The 22,707-nt window shown below is 40.6% G+C and overlaps 1 protein-coding gene across 1 annotated transcript; it reads left to right on the top strand.

The window, feature by feature from the left end:
• Positions 1-821: 821 nt before the first annotated feature.
• On the top strand, positions 822-21,313 carry ppm1j (protein phosphatase, Mg2+/Mn2+ dependent, 1J). The gene is made up of 10 exons (XM_039799060.1): positions 822-1,377; positions 9,339-9,453; positions 11,612-11,941; positions 14,260-14,372; positions 14,630-14,714; positions 15,199-15,317; positions 15,845-15,908; positions 16,262-16,369; positions 17,461-17,612; positions 20,537-21,313. The coding sequence occupies exons 1-10, from the start codon at positions 1,115-1,117 to the stop codon at positions 20,682-20,684; spliced, it is 1,497 nt and encodes a 498-aa protein (XP_039654994.1). The 5' UTR covers positions 822-1,114; the 3' UTR covers positions 20,685-21,313.
• Positions 21,314-22,707: the final 1,394 nt, after the last annotated feature.

Raw genomic sequence — 22,707 nt, 5'->3', positions numbered from 1 at the left:
GCCGTCTCCAATTGGTGCAAAATGCAGCAGCCAGGAACAAACAGAAGGGCACACATTACTCCGACTTTATTTACTCTCCACTGGCTTCCAGTAAAATACAGAATTGATTATAAAATTTTACTTTTAACTTTTAGAGCACTACATGGACAGACGCCTCAATATATCGCAGACATGTTGACTCCTTACTCTTCTTTCCGCACTCTTCGTTCCTCAGGTCAAAATCTCCTGATGGTCCCTAAATCCCGCCTTAAAACTCGGGGAGACCGCTCCTTTCAGGCAGTTGCTCCCAAATTGTGGAATGCCCTGCCCCTGTCGCTGCGTGTGGCCGATTCTATCGTTTCTTTAAAAAAAACAGCTGAAGACACTACTATTCAGACAAGCTATCAGTTGACTGAGCTATCATGTTTTTATGTTTTGTATGATGTTTTTTAAATTGTTTAACTTGCTGCATGTAAAGCACTTTGTGATTCTATCTGTGATATGTGCTATATAAATAAAGTTTACTTACTTACTTACTTACTAATAAAGTGAATAGTTCCAAAATGTATAAATGGTGGCTTTTTGGAACAACAAAAAAGATTTTGTCTGTTTTACGTTTTATAGGGTGTAAATAGGCCCATTAGGCTACATTTTGAGTGCTCTTTATTGTACAGTAGACTAGGCTACAATCGGCCAAATAAATGAACATATATCACGATAGCCTATCTTCCTAAATTTGTCATTGGCTGACTTTCACATCTGTTCATCCTCGTGAATAAAAGCAGCCTATAAATATTTCTTGTCGCTGTTTTTTGGGATGTGTATGGTTGGTGGTGGTATGTCCAGGGCTGGCTGCGCGTCCCTGTGAAGCCCTGCCTTCTGAGATGAGTTGTAGGCTAGCCATCTGCCGGATCACAGCCTGTACGCAGCCAGCGAGAGCTTTATATTCTCTTTGAATGAGGAAAACATCGTGTCTGCCTGCCTGAAAGCTGTCACATGGGGCCGAGGAGAGAGGGGGTGGGATTCGCTTCCTGAAATGCTTCTCGTCACTGGCTGTGTATTGTTTGTTTTCTCTATCTAACGTAACATCGCATCGCGTTTCATTTCCCGTCCGGATCTTTTGCTGTCGGCGCTGATGATGATCAGCAAAGTTAAAAACGCTATGTCCACTCTGGTGGGAGGGATGATGCCGCACGGACACCACCACCACCACAACCATCACTCAGGTGGTGGCCAGACCTGTGGACCGGACAGCCTGCCGCCGCGCTTCCCCTACGGCCGGCCGGATTTCTTGGACCTCACCCCGGAGCTCCTGCAGTACTCCACCGAGCACGCGTCACGGCCGGTGCTCACGTTAAAGAGAGACAGCAGGCTTCCCTGGCGGACAGGATACGCAGAGTAAGTGGCGTTCATTGACGAAATGTCCACACAGAAAAGAAATAAAAAAAAAATCATGCACATAGCCTAACCAAATATTCTGACTTTAATATTGTCCTGGTGAGCGTCAGCCAGGCCTGTGTTGCTGCAGCCTCAGCACCTCTGAGAACACTGCAGCAGCCAAATGATGGCCAACATGGCCTTTTGCTGTACAGTTTCTACATCAGTGTTCCTCCCCTGCTGTAAATGATAGGCTATCTGGAGTGTAATAATCAGTCAAAACGCTCTCTATCATGACAGTGACATTTGTGTTCAAAGATAGTCTATTTGACTACAGGCTCCTCCTCAAGTCGATTGTCAGGCAATACAAAAGTGAAAGCAGGAAATGTCTACGCATGTAACTAACAAGCCTTACTGTGTGTTTTCTTACCTTCATGGCCTTTTTCATACCTTGAAAATGCATATAACCCCAATGAGAGCTCAATTTCTGGGAGGTTATTTGTATTTGTCATTCACAAAGAGCATTTGAGCCTGTTTTTGTTTATTGCTTTAAGTTGTTTCATCTCCGTCTTTCAAAAAAAAAAGGTTTAGTGACCAATGACCATTCACATTTTTTTGTGAGTGTAGGTGCAGAACATCACTCCTCGTGCCCATTGCTTTACTGCAGGTGCTTTTATACTCGAATACACCTGCAGTGCTCTCACAGGTAGAAACAAAGCAGTACTTTTTAATTCACACTATTGACCAGAATTTGCTGTCCATGCTATTCCCACTGAGCAAAAAAAACACTTTCACACGTTTGACTCTCCCAGAGGAGGAGGGGTTATGAAGGACTGCATAGCTCCATTTCTACAGTACAGTATGTGGACTATACCACCCCTGCCTGTCCTCCTCGACCCAGTGTGGAAACAGAAAAAAAGAACGGCTGACTCATGCAGAGAGTCTCAGGGGGACAGAAGACTGAATGAGAGAGATCAAATGAGGATGCTGTAATTCATAAAGGGGGGGTTAGCATGTTGGAGTGCGCACCATCATCAGTGCTGTCGTCTGCATTCTGCTGCAAATTACTTTGGTCTAAGTCGCTGAAACTGTAATCACAACATTAGCAGTGCTGTTTGCAACGCAACCTAATCATGTATCAGCTGTCAGTGCTAGAGTGTAAAAATCCCAAAAGTCCACACCCATCAGTGTTAAATTAACACATTGTGAGTTGACAAGATGAACATAAATCCATCCCAAATGAATGCAACTGAAAAGATCAGCAATTGAAAATAAAGACTATGCCAAATTACTGCTGTTATCAGGTTCTAAGGGTTGTACCCTTGGATTAATGTATTGCAATGCAATGTTTATTTGGGATTGATTGAAGCATTTATTTACTCCCACAGCTGATATCGCTCTGATAAGACTATTCTAGGCACTCAAAAGGTGTTAAATGAACTGTGATGTGCGTGGACTGACCGAAACAGAGGATTAAACCCCCCAAATCACTTTAGATCAATCTGGCTGAAATGATAATCTTCACAGAGCAGGATTTATCTATTGGAGCATCTATCAGCATCACCGCTTTTGTCTTGGTGTTTACTCCCCCTGTGCTGTAATGAGTGGGAACAATGATGGCTAACTGGCTTACATTCAGACTCTGACCAACTTCTCCTCTGTTATCACTTAATAGTGTCATTATGGTGGTAATGAGCTTATGTTAGTAAAAGCGTTGAGCTTCTCTAAATTTAGACAGATACATAGGGTCTAATTTCAAAGGTTCAAATTGTGAACCTAAATTCTGTCTGCAGTTTTAGCACCACACAGGCTTCAGATGCTCGAGATAATGAGTCTAGGTGATGCTATGACGCTGCTGTACAGCATTTGTCAGCATAAACATGTGAGTGCACTTATGGTAAGCCACTCAAAGTGCTTTTGTCAGATAGCTATTTGATACAATTTAATATGGAGGCAAGCTTGGCACAGAGATCATGAAAGAGAGTGTGAGGAGGCAAAGACTCATTTTAGAAAATGTTTTCATCTATTTTCTTTCTCTTATTTCAAGCCAAGATGTGCATGGGAACAAATTTAAATAATGTATACTACCTCTCTGACTTCATATATAATTGATTATTGACTATGGTATAATAACTCTATGTGATATTATTAAAGGACATCTCTGGCGCAAAACGAACCTAGGGGTTATTAACTGATGTGTACCTACTCTGTCGCTCTCCGGGACATGTTTTCATGCTAATCGAATGAGTTTGGAGCTTTGACGAGGCTACCGCGGACCACTGGTTATCTTACAATGCTAGTATTAACGTTTAATACTCGTTTTAATACGTTTAATGATCATTATGCTAACGTTAAGGTGTGGTGATATTTCAAGCCTTTTTAGTGGTATTAAATAACGATTTAGTTTGAGTGTCCCCATGCCCCAAATACTAGCATTGTAAGCTAACCAGCGGTCCGCGGTAGCCTCGTCAAAGCTCCAAACTCATTCGATTAGCATGAAAACATGACCCAGAGAGCGACAGAGTAGGTACACATCAGTTAATAACCCCTAGGTTTGTTTTGCGCCGGAATTGTCCTTTAATAATGCATAAATAAACAGATGTTAGGCAAGCACAAAAGGACCGTCAAAGCTTTTCGTGATCCTGAAGAAAATAAGCAGCTTTTAGTTACATATCTCCGTGTGTGACTAACATCATCCTTCACAAGAAATCTAACATTAGCTAGCCCAGCATGGATACAGTCTATGCATCCAACATATTCATCTGAACAAACCTAAAATGTCACAATACAGCCACTTAAAAGAAGTTTGTAATACTGGTTACATCGATGTGGTGTTTTATTAACCTTAATTCTTTAAGGTTGGTTCAATTGACTTGCAAAGTAGCTATCCGTTGCTAACGTTAGCTAGCTAGCTTATTTATGTCAAAAAGCAGTAGCTAAAGAACGTTACTGCCAAGATATGATTTAATTTTAAGACAGATGACAACACTTGACGAGTCTTATAACACCTCTCTGGTCTCTCGTGAAATCATATCTTGGCAGTAGTTAGCTAACGTTTCTGCTTTTTGAGATAAATTAGCATTAGCAACGGATAGCTCATTCGCAAGCTAATATAGCAACATAATTCAGGTTAATAAAATACGGTAATGTAACCAAAGTATTAAAAACTACTTACATGTGGCTATAGTGTGACAGGCCTACTGCTGTTCAGTCTCGCATTGCGAGACCTAACTTAGCTAGCTAGTTACAGTGCTGCGAGGCCTGTTCAGATGACATGTCGGCTGCTGTGTGTGAGCTAGCTAGATTCCTTGTGAAGGATGAGTCAAACATAAGGAGATATGAGTCAAACAAAACAACGGAATTATAGTACACAAAAATATTAAGACATTTCTGTGATATAGCTATGTCAATAATACAAAATACTGACCGAAATGTGTTTTAATCCAGTAACATTAGTCGAACAGCTCCACTGTAGACGGTATTTGCCGTACCAACAAGTGTTGACTGAAAAAGACGGTTCCTCCTAGATTTTTGTTTCCTGATATTGCGATCTAATTGGAGACGAACAGCCAATCAGAATTGACCTTTTGATTCTGCGATTGGTTGGTTTTGTGGCACACTTGTAACGCTGTGAAAATCTGAGCGAGCGTGTCTAGAGTTGAGCGCGCAGAGAGAAGAGGTTGAGAGCGAGGGAGACAGGACCGGAGCGCAGCAGCTTTTACCTGCGAGCAGAGAAAGACATGCAAATACATTTATTGTGCCCGAAATAGGTTTTTGTTTACTCAAACTAAATTATTTTTTGCGAGTGTTAATTTCTGTTCAAAATGTAATGTAATGTGCTTGCAAAATATAGTTCTCTGCGCTCAAAACATACAATTACTCGCTCAGGAATGTGACACATATATAACGCCATACACCTCCACCTGATGTAGCATAGTTTAGCAGCAACCAGGGATTCAGGTTTTTGTCATGTGAAAGGTTCACATTCACATTTGTAAAAAATCCTCTCAAACAGTCCACTCTTTTACTCCCAAATGTGTCTGTGGAGTGAGAAAATGATCAACAACGCAAAATCTTTTTTCAAATTTTTTTTTTCATTCAATAGATTACATGCACCACTGATCTGCCTCTGATTGAACCACAAAATCTTGCATCAGCCTTTCTTGAGTTGCAAGACATGAGGTGAATTGCAACATTAATCAACCACAGCTTTACATGTTACTTCAGAATTTGTCTTTTTTTTCCTGAGAGAAGATTTTCACCACATGTATGACGTTAAAAAGGTCCAGCAGCCACAATCAGAGAATGCACTAAAACTCTCAACTTCCTCTTATGAACTTTCCTTGCATAATATACTGTTCAGTAGGAGGGTTCAAACATACTTTTACCAAACATGGCCAAGATGGTTTTCAGTCACAAGTTGTGGAGACATATGACCGAAACACAGATATGTGAAAGAGTTAAGTCACATTATAGGAAGGCTTGAGCTCCTGATTTAGAATCACATCCTCCCACACCACCAACATTATGTTCAATTATAGCTCATTCAGCGCATGTGACTGCTTTCCAAACAGAGAATAATTGTTGATTCTTTACTGTGGGAGTGGGGAAACTTCATCACACTGCAAAAATATAGAAAAATTGGCATTTTCTTTCATATTCAACCACGTCTGTTCTCAAAAAAAGTGAAATAATGTATGGTTATATCAGGAACTTCTCATTTTTAAGGTATTGTAACAAGCTAATGATTCCACTATGACGTCTTATTCAACATTATTATCTTCACTAATATAAAATATGTTTATTTAAAAGGCCACAATGTGAAATTGTCTTACTGTAAGAAGAGTAACATTATAAGACAAAACCGTATAAGAAGTATTATGGTGGCATTTTTTCACCCAGCCTAACATACTGTCAGCCTCCAATGGCTGATGCATCCATTAAAAACAAATAATTAAAAACGTATACTCTGTCTTTTGTGCCAACTTTTGGCCTTGGCAAAAGTTTAGACGACAATCAGGCGACTGTAAATTCTTCCCTGTCATTAATTCTAATGCAGGCAGCGCAGTGCAGGACACTGTGGTGCCTGCCTGCTGTTTTCAACTGATTAGACAGTGAAAGAGCTTTTTATAATCCAGATTTGGGCAGCAGTTCCATTTTTGTGCCTCATTTCTGCTGCTCTCTGATATCAAAGCTTTTGGTCAGACAGCGACCATTTTCTGCAGTGATTGTAATCAGCTGAACTATTCGGAAAGTGAGAGGTCAAAGGTTTAATTTTGATGAGAATTTTACTCTGGATTTCTCTTGTCTCCTTTGTTTGACTGCAGTTTTTCATCTTTCTCTCTCACAGCCAGTCTCTCTTTCATTTTGGTCTCTTACTCTTTTTGTCCTTGCTCTGATGATCCCAGCAGTAACTGATAAATGACTAATCCCTCCTCTGCAGAAGTTTCAGAGGAAATCTTAATGACAATACTTGAATTACTGGAATTCCGTATAGGCATTATGCGGTATTATCCAGCTAATGTGGCATTTATCTATAATTGAAACTGAAAATGTTATGTAATATGTCAGCATGAGGTCCAAACTGCAACCTTCCCCAGTTTGCCTAATGTGGCAGTTTAAAGCATCATGCCAGTGGATGTTTGTATGTTGTAGCACATTTATTACAGATTGCATATACTTTACCTTTTTGCAAAACATTCTAGTGTATTTTACATTTGTTCCAGGCAGCCATTCATTTCCATTCACTTCAGTAAAGTATGAAAAAATTAATTAGCAGATTCCTGAAACGTGCTTGAGCTGTGTAATCTATCAGAGTGAACATAAAATCTGGATTAATTGTTGGTGCTGAGAGATTACCATTGTGTGGTAATTTGAGTAAAGATGACCAAATGAATATATATATATATATATATATATATATATATATATATATATATATATATATACACACAAAAACTATTAAAGGAGACTTATTATGCTTTTTTGAATTTTCTGTCATATCTATAATGTTACAATGCCGATGTTCATATTACATGTGGCCAAAGCTTCAAATAATGAGTTACATGTATTTATAAGAAGTCCTTGCAAGCCAAAACCTCAGATTTCCCACTTTTCTGAACGCACTGGTTTCAAAAATTGTTTCTATTCTCGAGCAGGGTTTCTATATATGGTCATCTGTTCCAGGCAGGCACGCTACAGTGTTTATGATACATACCTTGCCATATGTAGCTACGTGCTAACACCAGGAAAATCTGTAATCTTGGCTGCCAATGTTGTTAATTTCTCCCAAATTTCAGATCACATTTCGGCTGGAACATGTCCGGTTGTGTAGTATTTGGTTCAGATGCCTTTATCTGTGATTTCTGACAGTAAAACGTGCTGCTATATTCCATTACAATCCACTGCTCACTACATGTAGCTACATGCTAATGCCAGGGAAAGCTGTAATCTTGGCTGCCGATGTTGTTAATTTCTACAATAATTCAGATCACATTCTTGCTGGAACATTACCGGATGGATAGTATCTGGTTAAGAAGCCTTTATTGGTGATTTTTTACAATATAAAGTCTTGCTATATACTCCATTGCAGGTGGAGACTGACTGCAACGGAGTATATAACAAGACTTTAAATTGTAAAAAATAACCAATAAATGCTTCTGTACAGAGGCAGCGACAGAAGAGCAGAGCACACATGCGGAGACTGATATGGAAAAGCAGACCAATCAGAGCAGACTGGGCTTTTTTGGGAAAGGGGCAACTGTTCAAACTCCTTCCCTCTGGTAGGCGATACAGGGCACTGTTCGCCAAAACCAGCTGACACAAAGACAGTTTCTTTCCCCAAGCAGTCTCAAAGAGTCAACTCAGAGAGTAGTATCAGACGGCTCTGCAGTTCCCCTCAGCTCTATAGGGCTTTTTAGCATCTTTCAGCTTATTGTTTTGGTTTTACGGCCCGCAACTGTTTTGGTTTACTCTCATCAAGCTTATTTCCAGAACCAAGAGGCAGCTGTTTTCCACCAAAGATGCAACTACATAGCGACTAGCTAGTGAACATTGTGAAGTATTTAGCAGCTAAAGAGCCACATATTTCCCTAAGGAGTTGTTGGCGAGCAAAACAGAGCTAAAAGAAGAGTAAACATTGAACTTAAAATCTCCAGGTGGCCAAAAACACAACCCCAAATGAATGCTAATGTTGCATTGTGTCTGCTGGATATGCAAGTTTGCTAACACATAACAACACCATATATAACACGTCAGTATTGGATTTACAGTTTTTGGCACTTGGCTGGCAACCACCAAGTAGCAAAAACTAAACAGAAAAACAATTGATGCAGTTTTTAGGATTACACAACTTAAGCAAGCATCAAGTATCTGCTAGTTGATTTTTATAATGTACTTACATGAATGGACATCAACGGCTCCCTGTAGCGGTTAGCAAAAAACACATTCAGAAATCTAAAACTGTATATCATTCAATTAAAAGTACTTTAAACATTACTTGTAGAGCTAGACCATGACATGACAAACCCTCATATGGTCAAAATAATAATGTGATGAGATTATATGAGCATGCACAGATTTCAAGGTGTAACAGGAACACTGTCAGTATTTATTACTATTTTTCATAGAGCTACGTAGCACAGTTTCAACTTCACCACTCTTTTCAGCACTGTTCTGCATCGGTACCTCCAGTGAACACTGCTGCAGCACACACCAGTGTAGACGATGCTGCTAGAGTATAAAACAGTACATTACTCCAAAGCTTTTATCCTCTGCAGACATCAGCTCATAATAAAAACACTTAATCCCTCCTGCAAGTTCCCTCTGGACATGACAGCATTCTGCCCCATTTTTTCCCTCACTCTTCAACTCTCTTCTTATTTCTGACTGCTATTATATTTTCATGTGGTTAGAGGTAGCAAACACTACATAAATCATCTGACTCCAGGCTCACCTTTCTTCCTGGCATCTTTCTCCATCAGGGTGATCAATGCGGGGAAGAGCATGCTGAACGAGGACCAGGCCTCTTGTGAGAAATTGTTTGTGAAGAAGCCGAGCAGCAAACAGCGCAACTCCTCCCTGCTGGAGGACAATGGGGTGAGCGAAGGGCCAAGGTCCCGAACATAAGAACAGGAGTCAGTGAATGAGGGATGGAATTTCTGGCCGAATAAACATCTAGTGATAATGTTTTTAAATCTGACGTCAGTGTACTCCTAAGTCCTGAAGGTGTCTGGTACCCAATAGTTGTATCATCTTATCCCATGTGGGATTGATGGATTCACTTCCAGTCCCTGTGGAACTTCTAATTTTCCACTATGTATACTACCATCAAAATGTCTCTGAAATATCTCTCACTGTTCCTGGTTTTGTCTTTACAAAGCATCAGAAATCCTAATGATTAGAAAATATACAGGATAAGCATTTTTTGGAATGTTTGTATCTTCACCTTCAGATGTGTAGTAAATAAGATGTAACTGCAGAGACCTCAAAGTCTCAAAAAGAAGATTTTTAGCCAAATGTTTTAACTTATCTCTGTGCTAAGTGCCAGTTTAGTTTTGTCTCTCTCGCTGCATTACATTTTTTGAAAGCAGCTTTAAAGGTACAATATGTAACATTTCTGCTTTAAAATGTCTAAAAACGACCATACCTATGTTATATATTTTTATGAGTTGTGTTCTTACACTATTCCAAATGTTTCCACCAAATGTCAAACCCAGATAAATCAGTGATTTTATTTTCAGACACGGCACGTTTCCTTTAGTCGCCCGTCAGTGGCGTCATATAACCTTTCACTGTGTAGTTACTCTAACTTCCGTCAGAACACTGGCACCAAGATGATACGTTCAGGAGTAATTGTAAATCATACAATGTCACAGAAAAAAAATACTTGTAACCGTAATACTGCTTTTTTGCCATATAGCATCATTTTGTGATTAATAACATCCCACTTTTTATCACAGTAATACAACAGAGACTTTATTTATTTTGAAAGTTCAATATCGATACCAGCTTAACGTTACTACAATGTGCTGGTTGGCAAGTAGCTCACGTTGATGCTAATGCTTTGTGGGTAACATTATGAGGTTACAACATCGTTCAACACGCTAATAAAGTTATTTTTAGTATGACACAGTTAACAGGACTGGGCTGAACCCCACGAATAACGTCACTAGTAACGTTAACGTTAGCTGTATAGATAGACGATTAATGTAATTCTAATTTAGCCAGCTAGCACACCCCGGTAGAAAGCTACATATTGTACGTTTAATCAATAATCTTCTTTATGTTAACAATGGATCACATGACAACAATGTTGAAGGATTCACTTGTAGATACAAAACCCACAGACAAATATCTGCTTAGCATTTCAACATCTTTCAGCTCATTGCTTTGGTCAGTGGCACAGCTCTCAGATCTAACAACCCACTGTACACTTCATGTCTCTGCACTAAACGACCAACAGACATAGTTAGCAACTTGCTGGTGAACATAGTGGAGGACTTAGCAGCATCAGGAGTTGGTTAGACCAAAAAGAGAGCTAACACACACACACACACACACACACACACACACTCATATTCTCGTCCTCCATTTGGTGTAAACGAATTACATCATCCCTTGTTGCACCCTTCCCCCTCTTAAGCGGTAAGCAGATGTTTTGTGCCTGTCATCAGTCAGGCCAACTCTGCTTGTAAACATGTCTGCAGATGTGTTTCCATCACTTTTGTAGATCCTGTTAGAACGGAAATCACAGAATGGATTTTGACTGTAGGTTTTAGATTTAAACTATGCCAAATGAATCATGAAAAGTAAAGCAACATGATTTTGATGTCTTTCCAGCTTTCCCATTATATTATAATCTAGATTTGGTGCAACTGTGTTTCAGTATTAAAAAATGTCACGAGCTGCAGAAAACCCTCACAAATCTGTGCCTTCTTCTCAGAGTTGTAATCTCATAGGTTTTTAAACCACAACCATAGGATTTTTTACTTTTTCTATAATTTTTATATCACTACTACTATTTTTACTGCATTTATTTTATACATTTTTATGTTCATAAAAAATAAGACCTAACACGCTCAACTCACATTGAAACTTTAAAGACTGGGTGCTTAATGTTGATAATAAAATATAAAGGCAATGTTTCTCAGGCAATCTCAACGTTTTGAGGCAATTTCAAAGTTTTGCCTGAAAAACACGCTGAAGAAACGCCTGTGTGGCAATAAAAAGTATTAATTGAAGTGCAATTTTTCAGGATGGCACGGGAATCCCTCTTCACTTTTGGGGCGTGTATGATGGACACGCAGGTTCTGGAGCCGCCATCATGGCCTCCAAGCTTCTTCACCGCCTCATTAGAGACCGTTTGGGAGAAATCTTCCACCTGCTGGAGAACCCCACCAGTGCACCTCCTATCTGCCTGGCCAAGAACGGCAGCCCCTACCAGGTGGACACCAAGAAGGGAGCTGCACAGGAAACAGAAGACCCCGATGCTGTCAACGACTCCTCATTACGCTTTCATATGGAGAAGGTTGTCAGTTTGGAGAGCCTGGTGATGGGAGTCATAGAAACCGCCTTCACACAGATGGTGAGCAGAGGATTACTAACAAAACAAGACAGCAGTCTGTTGTATATTTTAAGTGGCACTTGGTATTTTAACATTTTTGTATCTTCAAACTGAAACAATACTGAAGATTTTGAACTTCTATTCCCAGAAAACACTTACTGTCTTAGATGTTCTGTTATTAGATGTACCAAAGGCCACCAAAGGGAGTAAGAGAAAGATTGATTGAAATATTTGAACAACTATTGGATGGATTGCCATAACATGTGGTACAGACATTTATTTTGCCAAGAGGATGATACATAACAAATTTGGTGATCTCCAGCTGGTCAAAATTTTAACTTATCAAGTGAAATGAACCCTGCTACAAAGCGTTAATAAATATGAGGCCAAACGCAGCACATTCTTTCTTTATAATTCATTTTTAATAAAGACGTAACTCCCCTTATAAGTAACATATGTAACCCTAATCCAAACCCTGTCTTTAAAGCTTACTAACCTTAACGCTTAAGTGTTGACGCTTGTGCTGTAGGCTAGTTACATTTGGTATCAACATTCTAGCATCTAACAGGAGGATCTGCTCCCTATGTAGATATGAAGAGCTCATTTTAAGCGAGCAATAACACAACGATTCTTAATTTCAGGTGATTATTGAATAATGAAAACTAAATTATTAATATTATATTCTATGTCTGCCAGTAGTTCCGCCTAAATCCTACACCCTAGGGGTTACATGACTTCAGATTTTTTAAACTCTGATGTGACGAAAGTGAAGTCGACATCGACTAGCCGTTGATGACGTCATTGACATTTTTTTCAGTCATTAGACTAATAAATTCACAGGAGGAGGGAATGCTTTGCATTCTGTATGCATTTTATCACCCTTCAATATCAACCCTTGTATTGATTTTCGTAAGATGCTTGCTTTTTGTAGCTTAGCCTTTTTTTTTTTTGCATTTTGCAACCTGTCCAATTTATCAGAAAGTGCTTTTGCAGTGATCCTAAGTAACGTTACCCGTTTTTTCATTTTGTGCTTCAACACCGCTACTCACACTATGGGTTTACCAGCAATAACTTTACACACACCAGTGTCATAATTATGTCCGACGCTGCGTCGTCCATCTCCGTTATGGTCAGTCAATCAAAAGTTTGCTGTAACAAACAGTCAATGCAAAGTCTATTGTCCGTCCTCGTTAGCAACCAATGCATTGGGTTTATGCTTAGTTATGTGTGCACACAATTTAAATGGGCATTCAAGTGTAGCGCGTATACCTCCCACGTTGGACTCTGTGCGAAAATCCAATGATCCGAAGCTCGACAGCCTGTAACGTTAGTATTAGCACGTAGCTCCTGCGCATCTTTACACCAACAGCTGACTGTAAACATCCTTTAGCATAGCAAAAATCCAAACAGCTACAAAGCATCTCTCCTCGTCCTCTCACGCCATCTCCTTATGTCCCAAATGTTTCACGGCTTTCAAATGAAGTTCTAAATAAATTTTTGACTTATTTTGCCAGTGACAGTGCTACAGGTCTATGTTGTTTGTTGTTAGTGAACCACATGATCAGCGACTAGTCAACGTCAAGTTCAGAACGTCATTGCGGAGGAGTAATGTCGACTAGTCGATTAGTCTGTGCAACCCTAGTCTCGCTGTGCCGGACCCTCCTCCAAAGCGCGCTGAAGGAGGGTCTGGCTACTCCACATAGCATTCGTGGGATGGGAGGAAAACATGCTCTGGTTTATTGGCATTTCTTTAAACCAATCACAATCGTCATGAACGGTGCTAAACTCAGCACAGAGCTGCTGCAAAATTGTCGTGTGAGAGAAAACTCAGATTGGACAGATAGTCTAGCTAGCTGTCTCAATTTACTATGCAGAGATCTGAAGCGCAGTTAACCATAGTCCTCATAAATCCACAGAATTTATAATTCCAACACAAAGAAAGCGGAAGGAAACGGATATAAATGCATCCGGCGGAATTTTCTGCAGCACCGGAGCAATCCCGGAAGTGGAATGCGAAGGATATAGACTAGTGCAACCCCTACTACACAGTGTTCCTTTAAATTGGGCAAATAGGCCGAATCTGTAAGTAAACTCAAAGTGATACTCTGATGCAACCACTGTCTGGTGTAGATGACACTGATAATAACCTACAGCCTATGAATGTATTCCTCAAAGCCTCCTTGTCTCTCTCCATCAGCACTGCTGTTTTGTTTTTAATATGAATATTTATGGAGAAAAAAATGAGCTATTCAGGATAATGAGAGGAAAAGTTGGCTCTCAAACCACTGAGGTTTTTGGGCATTTTGTTTTTAACATTGATTTTTCTTTTTTTATTTCAGGATGACCTAATTGAAAAGGAAAAATTGTCGTATACCATCTCTGGTGGATGTTGTGCCTTAGCTGCCATTTATTTAATGGGGAAACTCTACATTGCCAATGCTGGAGATAGCAGGTGAGAGAACTGAGAAAAACTTTCTACTGCAGACTACACAGGATCAAATCTGTGTAATTCACTCTAGCATTATAGTCATGGGAAATCTTCTCAGTCTATAGCTTCTTGTGCCCCCTGGGGTTCACTTTGTATACTGCAGCATCATGTAGCCTTTTCCTACCAACCAACCTACTCCGAGCTGTTTGTATAAAACAAAATGTGGTTGTGTCTGTGTGAACCTTCTCACTCCTGTCTCCCCTCCCTCTTTCTCCCTGCAGGGCCATAATCATACGAAATAATGAAGTTATTCCCATGACAAATGAATTCACACCTGAGTCAGAGAGGCAACGTCTACAGTATCTGGTATTCTTGTTTTCAATGTTTCAAATACAATTATTTTGCCAACAGACACATAAACTAACTGTACAGAATTTGTTCAAGGGGATTTTATAATATTGTAAGTGCACAGCAAGCTGTAAAAGGAAGAGTATGAATATAAACAGTTGATCTTTACTAGTCAAGCGAGGTTTCAGTTACAGTAAAGATGAGCGAGATGAACCTGAAGACGAGGGAGGAAATACTGTATCACACTGAAATAATCTGACGTTCACTGCTTGCCTGTTTTAGTAGCTGGTTGTAGTTCTGAGTCACAGAGTGTGTGGATGGTGTTTGCTGCTAAAACAGGGAGCTGTTATGTGCCTTCAGTATACAGCATGCAGTACTGCAGGTCTTCTGTTACCCATGCAATCTTATAGCTTTTCTTCAGAGTCGTGACAGACATTTAGGCTTAAGTAAAGCATTTTATTCTGTAGTTTAATGCGACCGGCCCCATTTTGTGTCACTCCAGGGCTTCCTGAGGCCAGAGCTCCTGGGTAATGAGTTCACTCACATTGAGTTCCCTCGTAGGATCCAGCACAGTGAGCTGGGCAAAAAGATGCTCTACAGAGACCACACCATGACTGGCTGGTAAACCTGGAGATCTTTTTTATATCATGTCTGACACATAATCACTTTTCCTGTAAACTCTGTACAGGGCATCCTATAGTCAACAATGATTTTATTTACAGATTAATCTGCCATTCGTTTTCTAGATTAATCGATCAATTGTTTAGTCTATAAAATGTCGGAAAATAGTTGACATGTCCATTGCAGCTCAAGTTGACTTGTTCAAATTGCTTATGGAACAAGTTTGAGACCTCAAATATTAATTTCACAATGATAAAAAGAAACTAAGCAAAGCAGCAAATATTAACATTGGAAAAGCTAGAACCAGTGAAATACGTATATGTTGGCATTGGGAAAGGAGTTGCTTTTAATCTCATTGTACATGTGTATAGTGACAATAAAAGGCATTCTATTCTATTATAATTGTTGGCATTGATGCTTAAAAAAATTAATTTTCTTCTTGTTGAAGTTAATCAAAATTGTTGTTGAATAATTTTCCGTGTTTCAGTAACTTACATCTGAGATCTGATGGTTGTTTTGTTGTGTAGGGCTTATAAGACGATCGTTGAAGATGATCTGAAATTCCCCCTGATATACGGAGAGGGTAAAAAGGTAAGAAACATAAAAAACACAATGCATTGTACTCGACACACAGATTATCTATAGCGGATATATTATTGTGTGGTCATGCTATCTATCTTTGAGTCTTTCCACCCGGGTAAAAATGAGACCTGCTCAACATTTTTATTATTGTCTGAAAGAACATGGTCTTCATTTAATAATCCCTCTTAAGTGGATTTTTCTAGAACGGAATCACATCCCGAACAAATAACCTACATTACTGTGTGGAGAAAGGTCTGGCAATTTGAGATTATTGTGGTGTGTGTGTGTGTGTGTGTGTGTGTGTGTGTGTGTGTGTGTGTGTGTGTGTGTGTGTGTGTGTGTGTGTGTATGTCCATACACAGGCACGTGTCATGGCGACAATCGGAGTGACCCGTGGGCTGGGAGACCATGATCTGAAGGTGTACAACTCCAACATTTATATCAAGCCCTTCCTCTCATGCGTCCCTGAGGTGAGTGTGAGGAGACAGAAGCAGCACTGGTTGTCGGCACCGCCCGAGGAGTCGCCCAAGCATTGCTGTTTTAGCCACATTGGAGCATTTAGGATACATTTAAGCAGCTTTTGGGCCCCGGGCTTCACTTTGTCGTCTGTTGCTCAAAGCTGTGTCTCATGATATGCTTTTGTGGCTCAGATTTGGTGCAAAGAAACTACAGAGATTAATTTACTTTAGCAGTCATTTGTTTTACCTTTTCTGTAATTATAAGAAGGAGGAAACAAACATCAACAAAGCATGGAAACCGAGTGCAGTATATGTTTCTTACTGTACAGTTTTTATGTGCATATTGTGACGTCAAGATTTTTAGGTATGCCTTTTGTGCAGGCATCCAGTAGAATTTTAGAGATTTTCTTAATATCTCTGTTATCTATCCGAAATACAATTTTTAAATAAACAGAAATAAGTTGGTGCGCATTGAGAAGCTTGTGTCTGTGCAAACAAGTCTTTTGACCACAGGCTTTATCAGGCTGTCTCATACTCGCTTGTGACAAAATTAATTTGTCAGCCCTGACACAGTTTTGAGATGATTCTTGAATTTTTCTGATCATGTGCGCCCACCAGAACATTGTTCACTGTGGAGCCCTTGGTGGAAAAATGTTCTTTTTTTATTTCCTCCACATATTTATCCCTGGCCCGTAAATATCTAAATATATCTTAGATATGCAGTCATTTGAACCTTTTTTAAGAATATACAATTTTTTTTTTTTTTTTTTTTTTTTTTTTTTTTTTTGGGGTTTTTTCCTTTTCTTGACCCTAGTGCAATCTTGTTTATATAAGCACATATTAGTTTTATAAATCATGACAGCATGATTTCTTTTTTTTTAAGATAATTTTTTGTGCATTTTTAGGCCTTTATTTAACAGGACAGCTGAAGATATGAAAGGGGAGAGAGAAGGAGAATGACATACAGCAAAGGGCCGCAGGTCGGAGTCGAACCCGGGCCCGCTGCGTCTATATATGGGTGCCCGCTCTACCAACTGAACCGTCCGGCGCCCATGACAGCCTGATTAATAAAACATTATCAATAATGTGTCTCTCTGTCACAGGTGAAGGTTTATAATGTGGATGAAAACAAGCACGGCCCAGACGATGTCTTGGTCATGGGCACAGATGGATTGTGGGACGTAACAACAGACAGGGAAGTGGCAGATGCTGTGTCAGCTTACTTATCCTGCTGTGATCCATCTGATCCCATGAGGTATGCCAAATAATCTTTTACATTAGGCTTTTCTGTTCTGGCTATATGTTCTTTCATGTGGTGTGAACATGTTGTATGTTGTACAAAGCTACAGTTTTATAAATCCAGTGTAAAGTAGTAAAGCTGAAAGGTGCCTTTATTGTCATTCACAGAGAAATGAAATTTGTCATCTGCATTTAACCCATCATATTGGCTTACATAGGAGCAGTGGGCAGCCACTCCAGCCTTTTTGTCAATGCCTTTTGGTCATGGGGCACTGATAGGGGCACTAACCTAACATACAGTACGTTTTTGGTTTTAGTACTCAGTATATCCTATAGGTGGTGACAAATACTCAAGACTTCTGCAAAGTTATGCTTATAGTTATTGTAACCAAGTATATATACTGTAGTAATGGTCCTTCCTTCCCCCCACACCAAACCAAAGCGACAGATCCACTTCAGAAAGCTAAAAAGCATCAATGCGGATGCCCTGGCCCTGGACTTTGAACTTCTCTCCTCTGGCTCTACTGACTTACTTTCTGTTGCTGACTCCGTGGATTTCTACAACCTGTCCCTGAGCAGTCTCCTGGACCTCCACGCCCCCTTAACATCCAGGTCATTCTCATTCTTGTGCTCAGCACCTTAGTACACCTGCGAGCTGCGAATGATGAAGGCGGCTGGGCGTGTCCTTGAGCGGCGGCCTCTGGACTGACTGTTCACAAACAGGCATACAGGGAACATAAGAAGGCGTACGCAGAAGCTCTGAAGGATGCACGGTCCAGGTTTTATTCCACTATCATCAACAACAGCCACGGTAACTCGTTTTTCAACAATAAATCACCTTCTCAAACCCCCCTCACTCTCCCACTCTGAGACCACCGAGGAGAGGTGCAACATGCACATCACTTTTTTCAAAGAAAAAGTTAATAACATCAGCTCACGTCACACCTCTCCGCCACTGCTGTCCTGCCCCTCCCAACTGCCGACCCGTCTGAGATTGTCCAGTCCCTCTGCTCTTTCTCCGATGTCACACAGGAAGAAGTGGAGGACATCATCAAAAAAATGAAGCCGTGCACCTGTGCCCTGGACCCTTTCCCTTCAGCCTTGCTGAAGGCCAACATCTCTGCCGTCTCTCCATTCATCACCAAGATCACATACCACTATCTCCTGGTTGGCCATATCCCATCTGCATCAAAAACTGCTGTCATCAGACCTCTACTGAAAAAAACCACCCTAGAGCCAGAAGTTCTCTCCAACTACAGGCCCATTTCCAATCTTCCATTCCTATCAAAGGTTCTGGAAAAACAGTTGCAGTACAACTTCATGATCACCTCAAAAACAATAACCTGTTTGAAAAGTTTCAGTCTGGTTTCCGCCCAGGCCATAGCACAGAAACAGCCTTGGTCATGGTCACCAACGACCTCCTGATGGCAGCAGATACTGGTTCCCCATCTCTACTCATCCTCCTGGACCTAACAGCTGCTTTTGATACAGTAGACCACAACATTCTCCTCCACCACCTGCAATACACCATTGGACTCTCAGAAACTGGTTTATCTCATATCTGACCGGCAGAATCAAGCACGTCGCCCTGGGCAAAGTAAAATCACACACCCACAATGTCACCTGCGGTGTCCCTCAGGGCTCTGTGCTGGGCCCCACCCTTTTCTCCATCTACATGCTCCCCCTTGTCATTAGCAGACATTATATATCATTCAATTGTTATGCTGATGACACACAGCTTTACCTCAGGACAACCACCACTTCTTCTGCTCCCCTGCCAACATCCACACTGACCACCTGCCTGGAAGAAATAGAGGCGTGGACGAAGCTCAACTTCCTTCAGCTGAACAGTTCCAAGACGGAAGCCATCTTAGTTGGCACACTATATCAGCTCTGCTCTTCCACCATCACCAGTATCACTTTCTCTGGCCAAAACAGCTCCCTTTCCAGATCTGTCACCAACTTGGGTGTTAAACTGGACAACTTACCTTTGACACCCACATCAAACACCTCTGTAAGACATCATTCTACCACCTCAAGAACATTGCCAAACTCCGTCCAACACGCACCCAAACACCCTCCAAGCCCCCAGAACCAAGCTCTGCAGCATGAGTGATAGGGCCTTTTCGTCTGCTGCTCCGAGGCTGTGCAACGCCCTCCCTGACCACCTGAGGGCCCCACAGACTACAGATGTTTTTAAACGAAACCTAAAAACATATCTTTTTAGAAAAGCTTTTTGCTAAATGTTTTTATAGGTTTTCCTTTTTAACTATTCATTGACCTTGATCTTTTTTAATCTATATTATTATATGCTCTGTAGCACTTTGAGATTGCTGTAAATGTAAAGTGCAATACAAATAAAATGTATTATTATTATTATTATTATTATTATTATTATTATTATTATTATTATTATTATTAGGTTATGGCTTCAGCTGGAACACTTCATGTTAACTTGGCCTACCATTTTGTCATTTATACCTAGTTATAAGCAGATATAAGGACATTTTTAAGCGTGTGTTAATGCACAGTATTTTCAGCAATTATAACTTCTCCTATAACGATACATTTTATATAATTTCAACTGTATCATATTGAGAATATAAAGTTGTTTACAACTACATGAAAAAAAACTTTAAAAGAAATTATATCTGCTTACAGTTACATTGTAGCATATAAACCATTTATTAAATGTCTGTATACTGCTTATCAATGGTAAATAGGGGTAAAATTAAGTGCTACCCAACTGATTGAGTCAGAAAGTGAAGGCACTGAAATAATTTTTTTAGTGACCACTGTACAAAAAGCTGTTGTCTGCTAAACTTACGTGATACTTAGCTTGATAAATCTTTATTTTGTACGTGTGTTTGTGAAAGTCTTAAATTGTAGTGTATCTCACTAATGTAATGACTGTTTTTCTGCCCTTTGTGTGTCACACAGGTACACTCTGGCAGCCCAGGACCTGCTGATGAGGTCCCGAGGCGTGCTGAAAGAGCGCGGCTGGCGGCTACCCAATGAAAGACTGGGCTCAGGCGATGACATCACTGTGTTTGTCATCCCACTGGCGGGGCAGGAGTCAGAGACATGACAAGGTGTTGCAGCGACCGCTATTACAGGGATCAAGCTTTAGGGTCCTTCCCACGGTCCCTCCAAGCTCCTTAAACCCTGGACCGACGGGGCGGCGGGAGAAGAAAACACCTTTGTCATCGGAGAAGACTCGGGTCTGAGCCGCACCTTCATCAACCCAGACCAACACATTCTCACTCCCAGCGCTTCGAAAAGCGACGCTTGGTCAGGTACCTTTGCCGTTGTTAGTAGTCTATATCCACGACGTTCCACTTCCAGGATTGCTCCATTGCTGCCGGAAATTCCGCCAGCAATTCCGGTCGGATGTCCGTCACGTTCCGCTGGTGAACTGCTCCTCAGATCTCTGCAGGGTAAATCCAGACAGCTAGCTAGACTACAGTATATGTCCAATCTGGGTTTTCTGTTGCACGACTAAAACAACTTTTGAATATACACGTTCCACCAAAACAAGTTCCTTCCCGAGGCTATTTTGCAGCAGCACCGTGGCTTTGCCCGGTGCTTAGTGCAACCCATGATGATTATGATTGGTTTAAAGAATTGCCAATAAACCAGAGCATGTTTCTCTCCCATCCCGGAATGTTGTGTGGACTAGCCAGACCCTCCTCCGCAGCGCTGTGAAGGAAGGTCTGGCAATGCGAGACTACGTTGTTACGGACGCAAGAAGTCTCCTTTAGTGTCCAGCCCTTTGGCGTCATATTTAGACGTGCTTGGTCGGGACTTTTGGCATCACTTTTTGACGCTTTGCGTCGGGACGTACGTTTAACTGACATGCGGCACAAAATGAGACAGTTAGGTTTAGGAAAAGATCGTGGGTGGGGTTACAAAATGTACATTTTGGTGACACGTGGGACAAGAACGGGACACGAACCTCGTTCTCCGGGGTGAAAGTCCTGTGTTGTTTGACCAATCCACCGCCCCAACCAACCTCCTTAAGCAGTCGGTCTTTCATACTACTCGCAACCGCTGTCGCTCTTAATACGTCATCTTACAGCGCCGCGGTCGAGCTGCTGCTATGACTGGTGCGTTCCATACAGATGCTAAAGGGTGATTTTTACGTCGGTATCTGACGCTGAGAGCCACTGACCAAGCGTCAGTATTTTACGAGTTGGGAGTGAGAACAGGTTGCCCAGACTGGACCCAGTCCCAGCCACTTCACTTCAACCCAACCCAGGATCCCATATCATTTGGTTGGTCTCAGTCATGTAACAAAAGATTTCCAGTGACATTATAAGAGAAGACACACTTCCTCCCAGACCTGCTATTGGTGACGTTTGCCAGTGAGAATTAAACCCTTGTAGTAATTTCATTTCCTGTTCATGTTTGAGGCTGGACCGGTATTCAGTCTTTTGAATGGATTGTTCATTTTCATGTCATGCCCTGAATATGACTCCCTTTTGTAAAAACAAAACAAAAACCTCCTGCAGTTTCACAATCATATATTTTAAAGGGGATTCCATTAAAGAATGTGAGGAAACCAAAGAGAAGCCATTATGGCATAAGGATGGAAATCTGTTTTTAAAAACTATCAATAGATAAAAGATCAACGACAACGAAAAAATCATTAGATTCATGTTTGTACATTAAAGATGCATGTGGGAAGTAAAAACAGAGGAATGGACCTTTTTCAGCACTGGACTCAAACAGAATCAGTTGAGTCTGTATTGCTTTACTTCCTGTGTTAAATGAATGATGACACTGTAGGCACTAGAAGACATGCTCTGTGGTAGTCTGTTGATTAATTATTATATCTGTTCATTGAATGTGCTCATACATTATTTGTTTTATTTTTGTCCTTAAAGAGAACCGAGGGTCACACTTGTATTCAGTAAAAGAAATGATGAAAAAAAGGATCATTTGTTTAATTTAACGATGATGTTTTTATTTTTTAACTCTCTGAGCAGTAAATGTCTCGGTATAGTAAGATGTGATAAACTTCACACATATGCCTTATTTAGAGATGAAGGAGTTTTTTTTTTCTTCAGATGCACTAAGTTTGATCCTTGTAGAAGAACAATCTATGAACT

The sequence above is a fragment of the Perca fluviatilis genome, chromosome 4 (genome assembly GCF_010015445.1).
Source record: "Perca fluviatilis chromosome 4, GENO_Pfluv_1.0, whole genome shotgun sequence".
In the NCBI taxonomy this organism is placed as follows: domain Eukaryota; kingdom Metazoa; phylum Chordata; class Actinopteri; order Perciformes; family Percidae; genus Perca; species Perca fluviatilis.
Note: the sequence above shows the minus strand (reverse complement) of the source record. Positions and strands in the feature narration are given on the sequence as shown.